This window comes from Octopus bimaculoides, chromosome 30 (genome assembly GCF_046866305.1).
Source record: "Octopus bimaculoides isolate indiv1 chromosome 30, ASM4686630v1, whole genome shotgun sequence".
In the NCBI taxonomy this organism is placed as follows: Eukaryota; Metazoa; Mollusca; class Cephalopoda; order Octopoda; family Octopodidae; genus Octopus; species Octopus bimaculoides.
This window is the reverse complement of record NC_142957.1, coordinates 1,845,033-1,863,345: the sequence shown is the minus strand read 5'-3', so window position 1 is coordinate 1,863,345 and position 18,313 is coordinate 1,845,033. Positions and strand designations below refer to the sequence as shown.

The 18,313-nt window shown below is 38.7% G+C and overlaps 1 protein-coding gene across 1 annotated transcript in view; it reads right to left on the bottom strand.

Moving 5' to 3' along the window:
- Nucleotides 1-18,313, bottom strand: part of LOC106876116 (glutamate--cysteine ligase catalytic subunit-like) — a 107,013-nt gene that overhangs the window by 40,664 nt on the left and 48,036 nt on the right. Inside the window, exons 3-4 of the mRNA XM_089345841.1 lie at nucleotides 12,408-12,514; nucleotides 11,158-11,265 (exon numbers count right to left, since the gene is read on the bottom strand). Of these exons, the coding sequence (XP_089201967.1) occupies nucleotides 11,158-11,265; nucleotides 12,408-12,514 (215 nt within the window). The remainder of the gene's footprint in view (nucleotides 1-11,157; nucleotides 11,266-12,407; nucleotides 12,515-18,313) is intronic.

Sequence of the window (18,313 nt, the reverse complement as noted above, 5' to 3'; positions counted from 1 at the left end):
TATCATTTAAGTTTATATGTGAATGTCTAGACATGCATAAAAATATCTACATAAAACAAAACATACAAGTCTGTACATGCACTGATTCCAAACACTGAGCATATAGACACATACAAACAAAAATACTCTGTTGATGTTCAAATTCTAATGAAGGAGCCTTGGGTCAGTTTATAGTTTGTTTGAAGCATTGTATATGGAATATAGCGTTGAAAGATTTAAAAGGCCAAACAATGCAAATAGATTTTAAGATGAGGTAGCGTAAACTAGAAGTAAGTTACCTGGTAATCTTTGGTTTTATATATATATATATATATATATATATATATATATATATATATATATATATATATATATATATATATATATACATGTATATGTGTGTGTGTGTTTGTTCCCCCAACATCACTTGACAACCAATGCTGGTGTGTTTACATCCTTGAAACTTAGCGATTCGGCAAAAGAGACCGATAGAATAAGTTCTAGGCTAACAAAGAATAAGTCCTGGGGGTCGATTTGTTTGACTAAAGGCGGTGCTCCAGCATGGCCGCAGTCAAATGACTGAAACAAGTAAAAGAACACAGGAATGCCAGCAAAGAGATTACCTGCTTGCTGGTGTGAATCACCTCGAAAACGAAAGAGAAAGATAACTATGCTTTGAAAGACCTCCTATACACAGATTATAAATTCAGTTTCATAGAAATAGTAGTAACTGGTACACTTGGTTTTGTGACAATCTGGATAAGCTAGGGCTTCCAGAAAACGAAATCAATCAGCTGGCTCCGACATTACAAATACAATCTGTAATCGGAACAGTTATAATAGGCAAGGCTTTATTCAAGTTCAAAATATTAATTTATTTTTGTTCTCTACATTCCAACAATGGAGCTTCATATCTTAGAAATGAGCTCCTTCAAATAATCAAAATAAGATACATAAATACAATCAAACACACATGCATACATAGACTTGAATATACGTGCATATGTATGTATGTATGTATGTATGTATGTCATTATTCGGTTTTATTTCAAAATGTCTTGGCAATAAAGAAACGGCTGATTTCTGACTTAGAGCCAAGGCTCCTTCATTGGAATTTCTACATCAACAACGGGGTACTTTTGTATGTGTATATATGTGTGTATGCAGATTTGTATGTTTTGTTTTATGTGTGTTTTCTCATGCAAATACTTGCATATATACCGAAATGATAAACTTCTGGAAAAGTTTACAGATTTTTACAGTTCCATTGGCTCTGTAGTCTTCAAATCAGTTTTTTTTTTCCTTTCTGGTTTTGAGAAGCCTTATTTCTCAAGATTGGTATTTACACAGTGTGGCACATATTCCAGTTCCCCAATAATTCCAGGTATAGACCTAAACTTGTAATCTAGATAGAGTAATTAAAGATTTCACAATAGTTCAGCGTAGGTATTCTCTTTTTCATTTCTCTTCAGCTTTATGTTAACATCCACTGGGCAGCTGATTTCCACAACTGTACACAGTCTCTCTTCTCTTTCCCAAATCATTATATCAGGTCTTTTATGTTTACATTTTATTGAGGTTTTCACTTTAACATTCCACCAGTACTCATTTTTATGTATGTATGTATGTATGTATGTATGTATGTATTTATGTGTGTATGTATCTGTATGTGTGCATGTATTATATTCTTTTATTCTTTCACTTGTTTAAGCCATTTGACTGCGGCCATGCGGGGGAACCACCTTTAGTCGAACAAATCAACCCCAGGACTTATTCTTTGTCAGCCTAGTACTTTTTCTATTTGTCTCTTTTGCCAAACCGCTAAATTACAGGGATGCAAACACACCAAGCTCGGTTGTCAAGTGATGGTGGAGGCAAAAACACAGACACACACACAAGCATGTATATGTATATGTACGACAGGCTTCTTTCAGTTTCCATCTACCAAATGCACTCACAAGGCTTTGTTAACTTCTAGTGTGGATAGGTTAGTTAGATCCCTAGCTAGAAGGAGCATTCGATTAAGAAGTTTGGGAGAAATAGAAGAATAGTAATTATTTATATCAAATTGTAGGAAAGAAGAGTTTTGTTGTTTAAAAGATGGAACCATGTTATGACTTCACCTGTACAAAACCATAAGTTGATGTTCAATTTCTCCTTGACGATTGGTATCATTTTATCTAAAATATTTTCTTCTTCATACAATTCCTAGAATATTTTCTTTCTTACAATTCGATATAAATAATTACTACTCTTCTATTTCTCCCAAACTTCTTAATCAAGTGTTCCTTCTAGCTAGGAATCTAACCCCATTAGAAATTAACATAATCCTTAATGCCCGTAAAACCTTTATTTCTTTTGAGGACAAACTTTGGTGCTGAGCCAACCACTATAACAATAACCATAACAAATTATTTGACATTATTATGGGATCATCCGACTCCGCCAAAGTCACCGACCTCATCGGACTATGCATACTCCACCAACTCCAAATATATTTCCCTAGTATCAAGGAAGGCCTCTACAGAGATGACACCTTGCTAGTCACCAAGAGCTTAAATAAATCCTCTTTAGAACGAACTAGGACAGAAATTTTTCACAAGCCTCAATCTATTACTTTTGAAAATTCCTACAAACCACTAATTTTCTAGACATAACTTTAAACATAGAAACCTCCCAATACTCCCCATATCACAAACCTAACTAATACCTAAAGTATTTAAACATTATTTCCAATCACCACAAATCCACCTTTGTGTATATCCAGGTGAGCAGTGTTCTCCTTAAAAGGGCTGCTTAGACACAGGATTCTCCACCGAAAACAGTTCCTGTCGACGAAAACATATTAGTGATGTTAAGATAAGAACCCTGCCGCCTTATGTGCAGATTTGTAATTCTATGCTCCAAACCAGTCAAGTCTGCATACGTCGCCATGCCTCTATCGCCATAGGACCTTTGAAAAGTGATGATTGTACGATGATGGTGTTATGTTGGGGGCATCTGTACTTCATTAGATTTCAGTGACAAACACTTGTACAACACTTTTGCCACTCTTTGAGCCAAAATAGTAGATTCCAGTGACAAGCAAAGCAAGATGACTAAATTGACTGCAGGTTTTATATTGAAGTACCTTCTCCTAGGCTTTTCCTCAAAAGGATATTGCAAGCCACCAGTGATAAGTCAACTTGAATAATAACAGGACATAACAACAGGTGTCTTTCGACTAAGGACGAATTAAATTAAGCTGGTGTGTGTGGAAATAAAGCCTTACGGGAGGGATACATGATTTCACGGGCACAGAGAGGAATATCGATGTTGCACGGATAATGGCTGGTCAAGAAAGAAAGATCAGGCTTGGCCGAACACCGGTCACGTGGGAAGAGAAGAGAGAAAGATATAGGCACAGGGACAAAAGAATTAAGGAGGGCTGAGAAAAAATGACAGGGACACAATGAAGTGAAAAGTGGAGGGAAAGTGAGCAAGAAGAGACGGCAGGGAAATGTGAGAGAGGGGGAAGGAAAGAACGAAGAGTAGAATGAACGAATAAGAGTGAAAGAGCTGTACCTGTGAAATCTTGTATCCCTGCCATAAGGCTTTATTTCCACACACGCCAGCTTAATTTAGTTCGTCCTTAGTCGAAAGACACCTGTTGTTATGTCCTGCTATTATTATTATTATATTCGTTTCTTTTTGTGTCCTCGTTTTTGTATACATTCGCTGCTTTCTTCCAAGGAATCTAATGCTCTTAGCTAAGTTTTTCCTTGCGGCTGACCAGATTGGAACAATCTCGAGTATAACCAGCCGAAATTGCAAAGATAATCTGGAACTCGACTGTATTATTGTATTATTGATATATATATATATATATATATATATATATATATATATATATATATATATATAGATAGATAGAAAGATAGATAGATAGATAGATAGATAGATAGATAGATAGGTATGTATGCATATATACATATATGTGTAGGTGTATGTATGTATATATATGTATATACATACATATATATATATATATACATATATATATATATATATATATATATATATATATATATATATATATATATATATATATATATATATATATATATATATATATATATATATATATATATATATATATATATATATATTGTTGGCATCCTTTTTGTCTCGGGAGACAATGGAGTTGCGCATAATCTAGTCCGGTTTTTACATTTCATGTCCTTTACATCTCCTGCTGTGGCTGTGTAGTCCTATTCTGGACAAACGCTCCCTCTGGCAGATGCCGCAAATGTAGCGAAGACTTTGCCTGGCTGGTTGTAATGTCATAGTTTCTTGTTGGCGTCTTTTCTTGTCTTTCCATTTCTCCTCTCTCCCTCTGTTACTCCTTTGTGTTCCCTCTTCTGTGGTGCGCCGCCAATCTCCACGGTTGTTGGTAACCGCTTCCCAGATGCTAATATTGATGTCGCAGTCCTTCATGTCCCTTTTGCAAACATCCTTGTATCGTAAGAACGGTCTTCCTTCAGACCTAGTACACCGAGCAAGCTCTCCGTAGAGTATGTACTTGGAGATTCTGCTACCTTCCATACGACTAACATGTCCAAGCCATCTCATACGTCTTTCTGTGAGGAGTGCAGACATGCTTGGTATTCCTGCTTGCTTGAGGACATCTTTGTTGGGGACACGATTCTACTATTTGATGTCAAGGATTTTCTGGAGACATCGCAGGTGAAAGATATTTAGGCGACGCTCTTGGTGAGTGTATGGCGTCCAGGTCTCACTGCCATACAGTAGAGTGCTAAGTACTCATGCCTGGTAAATCTTCATTTTTTGTGATCTTGTCAGATTATTGTTGTCCCATGCCCGTTTGGAGAGCTGGGCCATCACAGCAGCAGTCTTGCCAATGCGTATATTGAGCTCGGCATCAAAAGATAGGTTGTAGGTGATGGTAGAGCCAAGAAAGGTAAAATTCTCCACCTCCTGTTCCCTCCATTATGTATTTTTGGGATGTCCGATGTAGTCTGACCGATGATGTTGGTCTTCTTGAGGCTGATAACTAAGCCAAAGTCGCTACATACTTGCTCAGAGCAGTTGATGAGCCTTTGCAAGGCTTGTGTGTGTGATACCAGAGCGGTATCATCAGCGAAGAGCATCTCCTTGATCAGGACGCTTTTGATTTTGGTCTTGGCACGCAGACGCGAGAGATTGAACAGTTTCCCGTCACTTCTACTGTGCAGAAGCACGCCATCATCTGATGTCTCGAAGGCACGTGACAGCAGCAGCGAGAAGAAGATGCCTAATAACGTAGGAGCAAGGACACGGCTTTGCCTTACCCCATTCTTTATTTGGAAGGCGGCTGATGTTGAACCATTGTGCTGTATGGTGCCTGGCATATCATCATGGAAAGATTTGACGATCCTCAGCAGCTTTGGTGGACATCCGATTTTTCGAAGCAGGATGAAGAGGCCTTGTTTACTTACCAAGTCAAAGGCCTTTGTCAGATCAATGAAGACCATGTATAATGGCATGTTCTGCTCTGTCTGTGGACTTCTCATGAAGTTGGCGTCTAGAGAATATCATGTCAATAGTTGTTCTGCTTCTTCTAAAGCCACACTGCGATTCTGGATAAATTCGAGAAGCAAGCAGTTGTAGCCTGGATAGGATAATGCAAGCAAAGGTCTTTCTAACAGTGCTGAGAAGAGATATTCCACGGTAACTGTTACAATCACCATGGTCACCTTTGTTTTTGTAAAGCGTAATGATGCCCTTCTACAGGCTACCTCTAAGACGAGTGACAATGACCTCATCTTTGTGGCTGGAGATTTTAATGGGCATGTTGGGCAGGAATCTGGTATCTTCACTGGGGGACACGGGGGCCATGGCATTGGTGCCTGGAACGATGAGGGAACTAGGCTACTGGAGTTCTGTGATGCGTGTAACCTTTTAATGTGCAACACTAACTTCAGAAAGTCAAGCAGCCACCTGATAACCTATCAATCAGGGAACTCTGCTTACCAGATTGATTTCATCCTCACCAGACAGCGGGACGCAGGGATGCTCTTAAATACAAAGACCCTCCTGGGTGAAGAATGTACCTTCCAGCATAGACTAGTCTTTAGTGACTTTAGGCTCGAGGCCAGAAGGATATCAAGAAGCAGACCAATCCAAAAAAGAAGGATTTGAAAGCTAAAGAACCCTTCACATGGTCAGAGATTTAGGGACATCCTAATCAAGAAATTTGATGAGAGGGAGGAGGAACTACAGATATCGGACATAGAAGGTACCCGGAAATTCCTACGGGACAGCTTGCTGAGTGCCACAGACCAAGTCTGTGGATGGTGCAAAGTCCCTTCCAGACCTAGAGTTACGTGGTGGTGGAATAGTACTTTAGACAAAGCCATTAGAGCAAAGAAACAGGCTAGGAAAGCCTTGAAGGGTGGTGGGTAGCAGGGAACTGTACCAGGTAGCCAAAAGGGGGGATGGGTAGCAGGTATACATAGCCAAGGGTGAAGCAGAAAAGAAGTTTGCCAATGTCCAATGATGTGAGGACCAAAGAACTGAGGTGTTTTGGATTGCAAGACAGTGTGTAAGAGAAAATTGTGATGTCACAGGAGAGAAATGTGTCTGCATGGATGATGATGCACTTGCTTTTAATGATTCTGAAAAGAAAGAGGCTTGGAGAAGCCATTAGGAAAGATTGCTGAACGTGGAGAATGAATGGGAGGAGGAGAGCCTGCCAAATGTTGACCCAGTAGAGGGACCAGCTATCTGAATAGACTCCTCCTGGTAGATAAAGCAATTAAGGGTATGAAGCCAGGAAAAGACCCCAGCCCATCAGGAATCACTGATGAGATGCTTAAAACATCTGGTGGTGTGGGCTACGGCCTAGTCACCTGCATTGTAAACCAGGGAGTTCATGATGGAGTCACACCCAATGACTGGCGTAGCAGCACCATAGTCAACTGCTACAAGGGTAAAGGTGATGCTTTAGATAGAAATAACTACAGGGGTATCAAACTGCTGGATCAGGTGATGAAGGTCACGGAGAGGGTCATAGCCCATCTCATTAGGGAGAGAGTCTGCTTAGATGAGATGCAGTTCGGTTTTGTGCTGAGTAGAAGCACTATTGATAGCATATTCCTGGTTTGAGAGCTGCAGGAGAAATACCTAGCTAAAGATAAACCCCTATACTTAACTTTTGTGGACTTGCCTTTCACATGGTCCCTCGATCCCTTATCTGATGGGCGATGTGGACACTGGAAATTGACAAATGGTTAATAAGGGCTGTACAGGCCCTATACAGAGAAGCCGTTAGTAAGGTTAGGATTGGCAATGAGTATAGTGAAGAATTTCGGGTAGAAGTAGGGGTCCACCAAGGTTCATCCCTCAGTCCCCTTTTATTCATCATAGTCCTCCAGGCAATAACAGAGAAATTCAAGATGGGTTGCCCCTGGGAGCTCCTCTATGCTGATGACCTGGCTCTCATGGCAGAATCGCTACCAGAACTAGAGAAGAAATTTTGGGTGTGGAAGCAAGGTTTAGAATTAAAAGGCCTTAGAGTCAATATAGCAAAGACCAAAGTTCTAGTAAGTAGGGAGGCAAACTCATCACACACACCCTCAGGTAGGTGGCCCTGCTCGATCTGTAGAAAAGGTGTAGGTAGAAACTCCATAAGATGTACCCAGTGTAAGCTATGGACACATAAGAGGTGCAGCAACATCAAAGGAAGATTAACCGAGAAGATAGCTTTCGTGTGCGGCAGATGCACAGGGGTAATAAACACCACAGATGCTCAGAAAACGGATTCCATCACACTTCAGGGGGAGAAACTAGTAGTTGATAGCTTCCACTACCTAGGTGACCAAGTTAGTAGTGGGGGTGGATGCTCTGAGAGCATTACCACTAGAATAAGAATAGCCTGGGCAAAGTTCAGAAAGTTTCTACCCCTATTGGTGACAAAGGGCCTCTCGCTCAGAGTGAAAAGTAGATTGTACAATGCATGTGTGTGAACTGCCATGCTTCATGGCAGTGAAACATGGGCTGTGACTACGGAGGACATGCGTAGGCTCGAAAGAAATGAAGCTAGCATAATCTGATGGATGTGTAATGTCTGCGTGTACACACGATAGAGTGTAAGCGCCCTGAGAGAAATGCTGGACATAAGAAGCATTGGATGTGGCGTGCAAGAGAGACGTTTGTGCTGGTATGGTCATGTACTATGGATGGATGAGGAGAGATGTGGGAAGAAGTGCCACTCCCAAACAGTTGAAGGAATCCGGGGTAGAGGGAGATCCAGGAAGACATGGGATGAGGTGGTCAAGCATGACCTTCGAACGTTGGGCCCCACAGAGTCAATGACGAAAGACCGAGACCCCTGGGGATATGCTGTGACTGGGAAGACCCGGTAAGTAAAGTGAGTTTACAGTTGTATCCTATACCAGTTTCGCGTAACCAGCCCCAGTCCATTCAAAAGTACCTTAGATTGTAGGGCGACCTGCTGTGCTTACCTGTGATCGTAGGGTGACCTGCTGTGCTTACCTTGGATCATGGACGACCTGCTGTGCTTGAGGAGACCTATTGAGTCAAGTACATCGACATCAGAATAAAAATCAAATGGAAATTGTAGTTGTGATACCCGTGCTGGTGGCACGTAAAAAGCATCAACCGATTGTGGCCGTTGCCAGCTTCCTCTGGCCCCTGTGCCGGTGTCACATAAAAAGCACCATCCAAATATGGCTGATGCCAGCGCCACCTTGACTGGCTTCCGTGTCAGTGGCACAGAAAAAACACCAACCAATCGTGGCCATTGCCAGCCTCCTCTGGCCCCTGTGCTGGCGGCACGTAAAAAGCATCCATCAGGAAGGGCATCCAGCTGTAGAAGCATTGCCAGATCAAACTGGAGCTTGTTGCAGCCTCCTGGCTTCCCAGACCCCGGTCAAACTGTCCAACCCATACTAGCATGGAAAACGGACGTTAAACGATGATGATGATGATGATGATGATGATGATGATGATGATAATGATGATGATGATGATGTATATATATAGAACATATTGTGTATACAATCTACCTTTCACTCGGAGAGAGAAACCTTTCCTAGCCAACAGAGGCAAAAGCTCTCTGAATTTCCTCCATCCTATTCTTATTCTAGCTAATACACTCTCTGTACACCCTCCTCCGCTGCTTATTTAATCCCCTAACTAGCGTAAATTATCTACTACCTCTAATGTGCCACCAGGGCATTTGGGAGAATCAACTTCCTGAGTTTTAGTACCTTTAATGGATCCTATACACCTTCCATGTACAAACTCTACCTTCTCTGATAACTTTCCATTATTTCACTGCACTTCTTGTGTGTCCATAGCTTACACTGATGCATGTATACAGACAGCAATTCTACATGGTAGTGAGACATGGGCCCTGAATGCAGAGAACATGTGAATGTTAGAGAAGAATGAGGCTAGTATGCTCTGCTGGGTGTGTAATGTAAGTGTACATATTCAACAGAGTGATAGTATTTTGAGAGTGATGTCAGGCATAAGAGGAATTAGATGCAGCATGCAAGAGAGAAGACTGCACTGGTTTGGTCATGTGATGCAGATGGATGCCGATAGCTCCATAAAGAAGTGCTGATCTCTCAAAATAGATGGAACACATGGAAGCGGGAAACTCAGGAAGACATAGGATGAAGTACTGAAGGACGACTTCAGGACGTTAAACTTTTCATATGAGATGACAAAGAACCGAGAGACCTGGCGTAACGCTGTACTCAAGAGGACCCATACTCCACATCAGAAATGTTAGGGCTGCTCTCCCTGGTGAAGAGGATTGGCCAGCAAGAGTCTTGTGCTGGTGCCATGTAAAAGGCACTTGTGCTGCTGCTATGTAAAAATGCTCGTGCAGTGCCATGTAAAACCACTTTGTAAAGTGGTTGGCACTAGGAAGGGCATCCAGCCGTAGAAACGATGCCAAATCAGACAGGAGTCTGGTGCAGCTCCCCAGCTTGCCAGCACTGGTCAAACCATCTGACCCCTACCAGTGAGAAAAACCAGACATTAAATGATGATGATGATGATGATTATATAATGCACATACATGGATACATACAAATGCGTATATATTAACATACATACATACATACATACATATGCAGATATTGATGAAATATAGCAAAAATCAAAGAAAATTTCCCAATGATAAATAATTATGAAAATATAATTAAAATAATAATGATTAGCGCATGTGTAATACGTATCTTGAATGTTTCAGATGGGAAAGGAAAAAACAAATAACATGCAATAGATTCTATGATATAAAAAAAAATCATTGAATGAAATTTCATGGTCAAAAATAAAGAATTACAGATAAGTACCAAAAAAAGTTTTAAATGTTAAAAGTATCCAACAAATACCAAGTTATACTAAATTAATGAATGGAAAGATTGGTGATAATTGGCAAAGCTAGTCATTTAATTGCAATGGACTACAAATTAAGAATTTCAACCAATGTCTACAAATACTCAGATTTTCGGTCCAATGCAGATTTATCTTGGAATACTTTTCACTCAAGCACAATAAACATCTTATACAATTTTGGCAACAATCACACACACACACACACACACACACACACACACACATATTATCCAGATGTCATTAGTTTTGTAAAACCTCTACTATTATAATTACTCTTGTTTGCTTCATGCTCTTGCTTGATGAGGCTGTGGTCATCCCAGATTAGTGGTTCCAGAGGTGTCGACATGCATAGAGCCAACCAGATCCACCAGTGCTCCCCATCGCTGGTGGTCGCATGCCAGCTCCTCTGCATCCTCCAAGATGACGTCAAGCTACTGAAGGTTTTCTTTAATCACATCCAGCCATCTGGTGTGGGACATACCAGGGGCCTCTTCCAGCCTGCGCCTGCTGCATTGCATATTATCATAATTACTCACGCATAATATAGTATTTGAAATGTCAATGATTACTTAAACAACAGACATTACAGGCTAAAAGATATGGTCATCAGAAATGCAGAGAACCAGAGATTTGTGTTAGAAACACTACCTCCACAAAAAAAACAAAAACAATGATGTTATTGTTAACAAAATGAACAATATGAGAAGTAAATGAATAAAGTGTTAAATATTTCTGTATAAAGTAAATTTAAAACATTATGGTTACCTTTCTTTGAAATGTTCTTCTGTACGATTCAAATCAGTGATGGAATTACCAAAAGGATTCCTGGGTTTGCCTTCAATCATATATTCGGTATACTCTGGAGACCATTCACTTTAATATGTTTTTTTTTAAGGAGAAATTACATTTATTAAACTAGAAAGCAGAAAATTTTAAAAAATTAATTACAATGTTTTAATTGTTTTGGTCGGGGAGAAAGGTTGTTCAAATTACAATTTTAAATAATTTGACTAAAAATTTAATTAATTATAAAACTTCTGATAATCTCACTCGCACTATGTTTCTCAATCGAATACACACAGACATACACATACATACAGATAGATATACATTATCCAATGTATTCTTTTTTCTCTCAAATAGATTAAAGAGTAATGTAAAGGTGAATTGGTAGTCAAAAGGCTTAAGCCAACTCGCTGCAAGAATTTATTCCACTTAACTACGGCTGTGAAACATGATGACAATAACAATGGCTGCAGGAAATTACACCACTCCCGGCTCCTGTCCTTGCTGACACACGCATCTCACACGTGATTCAATTGCTAATATCACATCGCTTTTCTATCATCAGAGCTGCCACAATCCTATCGTTACAACTATATGATTGTATCAATCATTAAACTAACTGTTGACAGGGTTTGAACTCCCAATGTAACTTTTATTAGCACTGTCAGTTACGACGGTGAGCGCTTCAGTCGATCCGATCAACGGAACAGCCTGCTCATGAAATTAATGTGCAAGTGGTTGAGCACTCCACAGACATGCATAGCCTTGATGTAGTTCGCAGGGAGATTCAGCATGACACAGAATGTGATAAGGCAGTCCTTTGAAATACAGACACAACTCATTTTTACCAGCTGAGTGAACTGGAGCAACGTGGAATAAAGTGTCTTGATCAAGGACACAACATGCTACTGGGAATCGAACTCACGACCTAACGACCATGAGCCCATAACTCTAACCACTAAAACCACATGCCTTCATGTAACTTTTATTATAGTATAGATAACTTTATGACAAAACCAGCCACTAAGATGATATTCAATGCTCAAATCCTATTAAACATTAAAACCAACGATTTGTGATAGAAAAGAGAAAGAAGTTCTAGTAATGGAAACTAAAGCACACATCTATCTCTTGCTTCTCTTCTATCTCTCTCCTCAAATTCTTGTTTATTAATGACTTTAATTATCACCAAAAATTATTTAAAATTTGGTCCACTTAATTACACTCACCTTGATTCTATTCCTTTTACTTCGGAAGATTCAAGTAAAGTTGTAGAAGTCAAAAGTAACTGGACAATTCGTTTTTCATGGTCAAATTGTAATATTGTATATTCGATCTAAAACAAAAATCAGAATAGTTATTTCTGAGAATCATATAAATAATTGAAACAGACATTAACAAAATAATAAACAGCACATTGTCATCTTTGTAAACTTATTATTGGCTGATTTTCCTTGGATTCTATTATTTCAGTTTTAAAAAAATTTATATTCCCATCAACATGGTAAGGAACCAGAAATAAAAGAGGCCCAAAAAACTCCTTAGTTTGTAGTGAATTTCAAAAGTAAAGGGGACAAAATATTTAATGAGAAACTACTCTAAAAATCATGAATGATCAATACAAGATTTAAAAGAATGAACTACTTTCCTTAGATTTTGTTGTTTCAGTTTTAAGAATTTTTATTAGAATTTACTCTCAACAAAATGACAAAGGAACCAAAATTAAAACAAGCCCCAAGCAACCCCTTAGTTTGTTGTGAATTCCAAAAGAAAATGGGATGAAATGAAAAGCTGCTCTAAAATTCATAATTCTTAATCAATACAAGATTTAAAAGAATTGAGATTATATCAAGGGTCATCTTAGTAGCATTATTAGCCTCTAAGCAAATCAATACTTTGGACCCTATAGGATTTATTTATTGACAGGAAACCACAGCCTGCATAGATCAGAAATGGGGCCTGAGACCCATGAGTAACTCAGGAACAAATGCCTGGTATGCTTATACCGCCAGATGACGTTAGTTATATCTGTCAGGGAATCAAGAAGATTCCCTAAAAGATTCCATATAAAATATGTTTGAGGAAAGAAATTATTAGAGTTGAAATTCCACTGAGAAGACGGGACAACAGTGAAAGGATGAGAATGAATAGAAAAAGGAGTCCCTTGATTAGGGATCTTAACAATGTGAGAAACTCACTGTAGGACATCGTGAAGGAGAGAAAGAACATTAGCAGAGGCACCAACCCAGATACGGTAACAGTATTACATAAGAAACTTATAAAGATGAAGAATACCCATCCATTCGTCCATCTATTTCTGACAAGCTTCTTTCTGTTTCCATTTCCCAAATCCTCTCACAACTGCTGAGCAACCCGAGGCTTTTGTAAAAGACTGCACTGTAGGATTAAGTCCAAATGCACATAGTTGGAAAGAAATCTTCTTAACCACACAGCTACACATATGCTTATTGATGTTGATTAAAAATAATCATGTGCATTTGCTTCATTGATTTAAACTCTCCTTTGACTCTTTGCCTGTTTCTTGTATCACATGGGACACACAGGATGTATTTCCCTTGGGGCTCGTACATATTATACACATTCCTTTTTTTTCAACCATGAGAGTTACTTGGGACCTATGAAACAAAATCATTATACGAACTCAGGTTGTATAAAACAAGGGTTAACTAAATAGCTGAAAACAAGCATGAACTTTTAGGTCAAACATATGAAAATGCTTTGGACTGGTAAAAAGTTAAGGGGTGCAACAGTGACCAGATGGTGTGGATTTCGATTTTACTGGTCAGCCCCCAAATCCAACCACAATTGTTTTTAATCCTTATGTGATACACAGGACATATGTCTCTGGTTTTTGAACATCACATATGATGCACAAACCAAATGTTTCTCAACCACCAAAGTAACTTGGGACTTATGAAAACTTTACATTACTCAGAACATATGAAGCAGGGGTTAACTAAAAGCCTGAAACAAAAATGGACGTTTCAGACAAACTTATGAAAATGCTTTGGATAGGAAAAGGGTTAGAAGGTACAACAGTGATCTGAGGGCATGGTTTCCAGTCTTATTAGTTGATCCAGAATCCAACCATGATCATTTTTAACCCTTTTCCTCATCTGTATATTATATGTAATACACAGGACATATTTCCTGGCTATCTATGCATCACATATGATACACCTTCCAAATTTTTTTCAACTACCAGAGTAACTTGGAAGTTAAAAAAGGAAAGCTTTATATTAGCCAGAACATATGAAACAAAAGCTAACTAAAAATCTGAAATCAAGGATGGACGTTTAGGATAAACTTATGAAAATGCTTTGGACAGGCAAAAATATTAAGACACACATGTATACTTACAACATGTTTACTTATGATCAAGAATATCGTAAAATAACTCTAGTTATTTGGGGCTATTTGGTTATCTATTGGGGCTATTTAGTTATTTGCCTGTCCTGTGTATCAACGTGTGATAAACAGGAAATATTTTCTTGGTGTCTAAATGTCATAAATGATACACATTCTCAGTTTTTTTCTCAACCATCAGAATAACTTGGCATTTATGAAAGGAAAGCTTTATATTACTTAAAACCTATGAACCAAGAATTAATGGAAATGCTTTGGACAAGCAAAGAGTTAAGCATTGTTGTAACGAAAGTTCTGTCCATTTTTTAAAGTAAATGTCTTAGATTTATAGGTGTTTAATTTCTCGGTTCTATTTGAAATGTGATGAAATCATTAATATATCATTTTCTTTCATTGTCTTTTATCTGATAACAGAATTGAAGTTGTTGTACTGGCCCCATGTTCACTCCAAGCAAAGAACATATTTGTCATGTAACTCTTAATGAATTTCAAAAAATAAATAATTTAAGTGTAGCAGCAAAATCCCTTCAAAACACTGATGGTAATGGCATAGTGACTGAAATAACATTCAGAAGATGGTTGTCAGTATTCAGAAATGGGGACTGCAGCCTGCAAGATGAATTAAGAGAAGGGTTCCCAAGAGGGTTGGATCTTGATGCATTGTTGCAGCAAACCCAACTTTTACAGTTTTGAGAACTAAGCATGGCTTCAACGTGAGCCATACCTCCACCATTTATCATGAATTGGAAAGGCTTGGTAAAGTGACAAATGTTGGAAAATGGATCTTACATGATCTCTCAGCAAACAATTGTAAACAACATGTTGACTGTTGTGCATCATTGTGATCTCGTGAGCTGCAAATGCCTTTTTTGAATAGAGTCCTCACTGGAGATGAAAAAGGGATACTTTACCATAATGTTAAGCATAAATGTTAATGTCTCAGTTGTGGTAAATAGCTAGTTCAGAAACCCAGAAGTGGCCTGCAACGAAGGAAGATTCTTCTGAATGTATGGTGGGATATGTGTGAAATAATTCATAATCATACTGCCAACAGCTAACATGTCTGAAAGTAGCTTTGCAGTAAAAAAAAGTCCATCATTAACAAACAGAAAAGGAGTCATCCTTCATCATGATAATGCCGAATCTCACACTGCACAAAAGACAAAAGATCTAGAAAAATATACCTGGGAAATTATGCATCGTTTTCTATATTCTCTGGACTGCGCACCAAGAGATTACCATCCTTTTAGAAGTTTACAAAATCATTTGAGTTGATTAAGACTTACTTCAAGAGCAGAAGTTGGAAATGAGTTCATTTCTTTCATTCCTAAGCCTAAGGAATTTTCTGAATGTGATATTAAAAAGCTCATTGACAAATGAGAAGGGGGCATGGAGAAAAATGTTGATTATATTAACGATTAGATAAATCAGATATTGTTTCTTCTTATTGTTTAATTGAGCCTTGAAAAAAAAAACAGAAATTTCATTGCAACCTGATACAACAACCAATGTATTTGCTTAGACATTTTCTAGGTAACATCTTCTAGATAAATATTGGCATGTGAATATCTAATTTCAATTAATTCATGACAACATTTATAGATGAAATACTTTAATGACCTCAAATACATAGTTAAAGAAAACAGATAAGAAGAATGGCAGAAACTAGAAAAGCGGCAGGTTTAGCATAATGAACAAAGGAGGAACAGAAGGTTGTGGAAATGAGGTTAAACCAAAGAAGAGAAATGATGAAGGGGGCGGGGTGATGGTGGGAGTAGTAGTAAGAGAGTTAAGTTAATGAAGAGGAGAGAAAATTAGGTCATTTAATTCATCATCATCATCATCATCATCATCATCGTTTAACGTCCGCTTTCCATACTAGCATGGGTTGGACGATTTGACTGAGGACTGGTGAAACCAGATGGCAACACCAGGCTCCAATCTGATTTGGCAGAGTTTCTACAGCTGGATGCCCTTCCTAACGCCAACCGCTCTGAGAGTGTAGTGGGTGCTTTTACGTGCCACCGGCACAAAGGCCAGTCAGGGGGTACTGGCAACGGCCACGCTCAAAATGGTGTATTTTACGTTCCACCTGCACAGGAGCCAGTCCAGCGGCACTGGCAACGATCTCGCTCGAATGTCTTTACAAGTGCCAAGAAGGCGACGCTGGGCACAGGTGCCATCACGATTTCGCTTTTTCTTGTTAGAAATACTGTAGATGTTGCAATCCCTGTTGCTGCTATTGTTACTGCAGTTTCTGCAGTTGCAGGTTATACTATTGCTGGCAATTTGTGCTAAACGGGAGAATCCCTAGTTCTGTGGGCCAGGGGGTGATGGCACTACTGCAAAAGGACCCAAACAAGTGGGGAAGGCCATATAAATAATTATAGGCTCATAACACTGTTAAAGGCAGATTTCAGATTTTCGACTGAGGTGTTAAACTCCAATATTTTAAGGTTTTTCCCTCCGTCTGAAAGTGGCTGCTTTAAATATAGGTACAACATCACTTTTCTGCAACCTTTACTTCCAAAGTCTTTCCAGGTTACTGATTTTTTCGGAACCAGGGATGGTCATGTTAGTCAACCCATTCTTAATTGCACAAATACTAAAATTACTATAATAAAAGGTGCAGGCGTAGCTGTGTGGTACGAAGCTTGCTTTCCAACCACCTGGCTCTGGGTTCAGTCCCTGTGCATGACAACTTGGGCAAGTGTCTTCTACTATAGCTTTGGGCCAACCAAAACCTTGTGAATGGATTTGGTAGATGGATTTGTGTGTGTGTGTGTGTGTGTGTGTGTGTGTGTGTCTGTGTTTGTCTCCCCACCCATCACTTGAGTGTCTGTGTGTTTATGTCCTCTTTAACTTAGCAGTTTGGCAAAAGAGTCCGATAGAATAAGCGCTGGGCTTAAAAATAATAAGTCCTAGGGTCGATTTGTTTGACTAAAACCTTTCATGGTGGTACTCCAGCATGGCCGCAGTCAAATGATTGAAACAAGTAAAAGACAGAAGAAATACAGACACCAATACATTTGTGTAAATTAGTGCAGATTATATGAGTTCCGAAGTTCAATGCTCTGAAAGTTGTGTTCAACCTGTACCCCCAACTAAAGTAACACCACCACTCAATCTTTCTCTTTCTCATGTTTTGGATCAAACACATAATATTCTACATTCTTCATACTAATTAAGCTTACTGTGTTCTTCTAGGAACTTTCTTATTCTCCATTTGTGACCGATGGAGTCTATAACAAAATATATCAGGTTTGAGATTTTAACCAAAAATAAGAAAAAAGTTGATTGGATAATCATCAACTAAGGAAGAAGGAATTGAGTGAACCTACTACCGATGGCCACTCCAGTTGATTTCGAATAATATGAGTATTTGAAGGAGAGGATTGTTTTTAAAAAAAGAGAGGGAAAAAGGAAAAATAAAACATCTTTAAAAATAATGGAAGATGTAACTATTTGCGATGGATGTGTGAATGTAAATTGAGTCCTGATATGGATTTTGCTTTGAAGTCACAATGGAGATACTGATGATTTTGGTTCTGCCTGGGATTGAGCAAATGTATCTGTTGATTACAGGATATAATCCTTTTATATTTCTGTTTCTTCAACTCAATTTGCTTTTATGTATCGTTCACATTTTATACCATTCAGATTGATCTCAGCAATGACTTTCACAAGATGTCAAATTAAGCTGTAGCGACTTTAGTGATTGCTTCCATTTATCCATATAGCTAAGGAT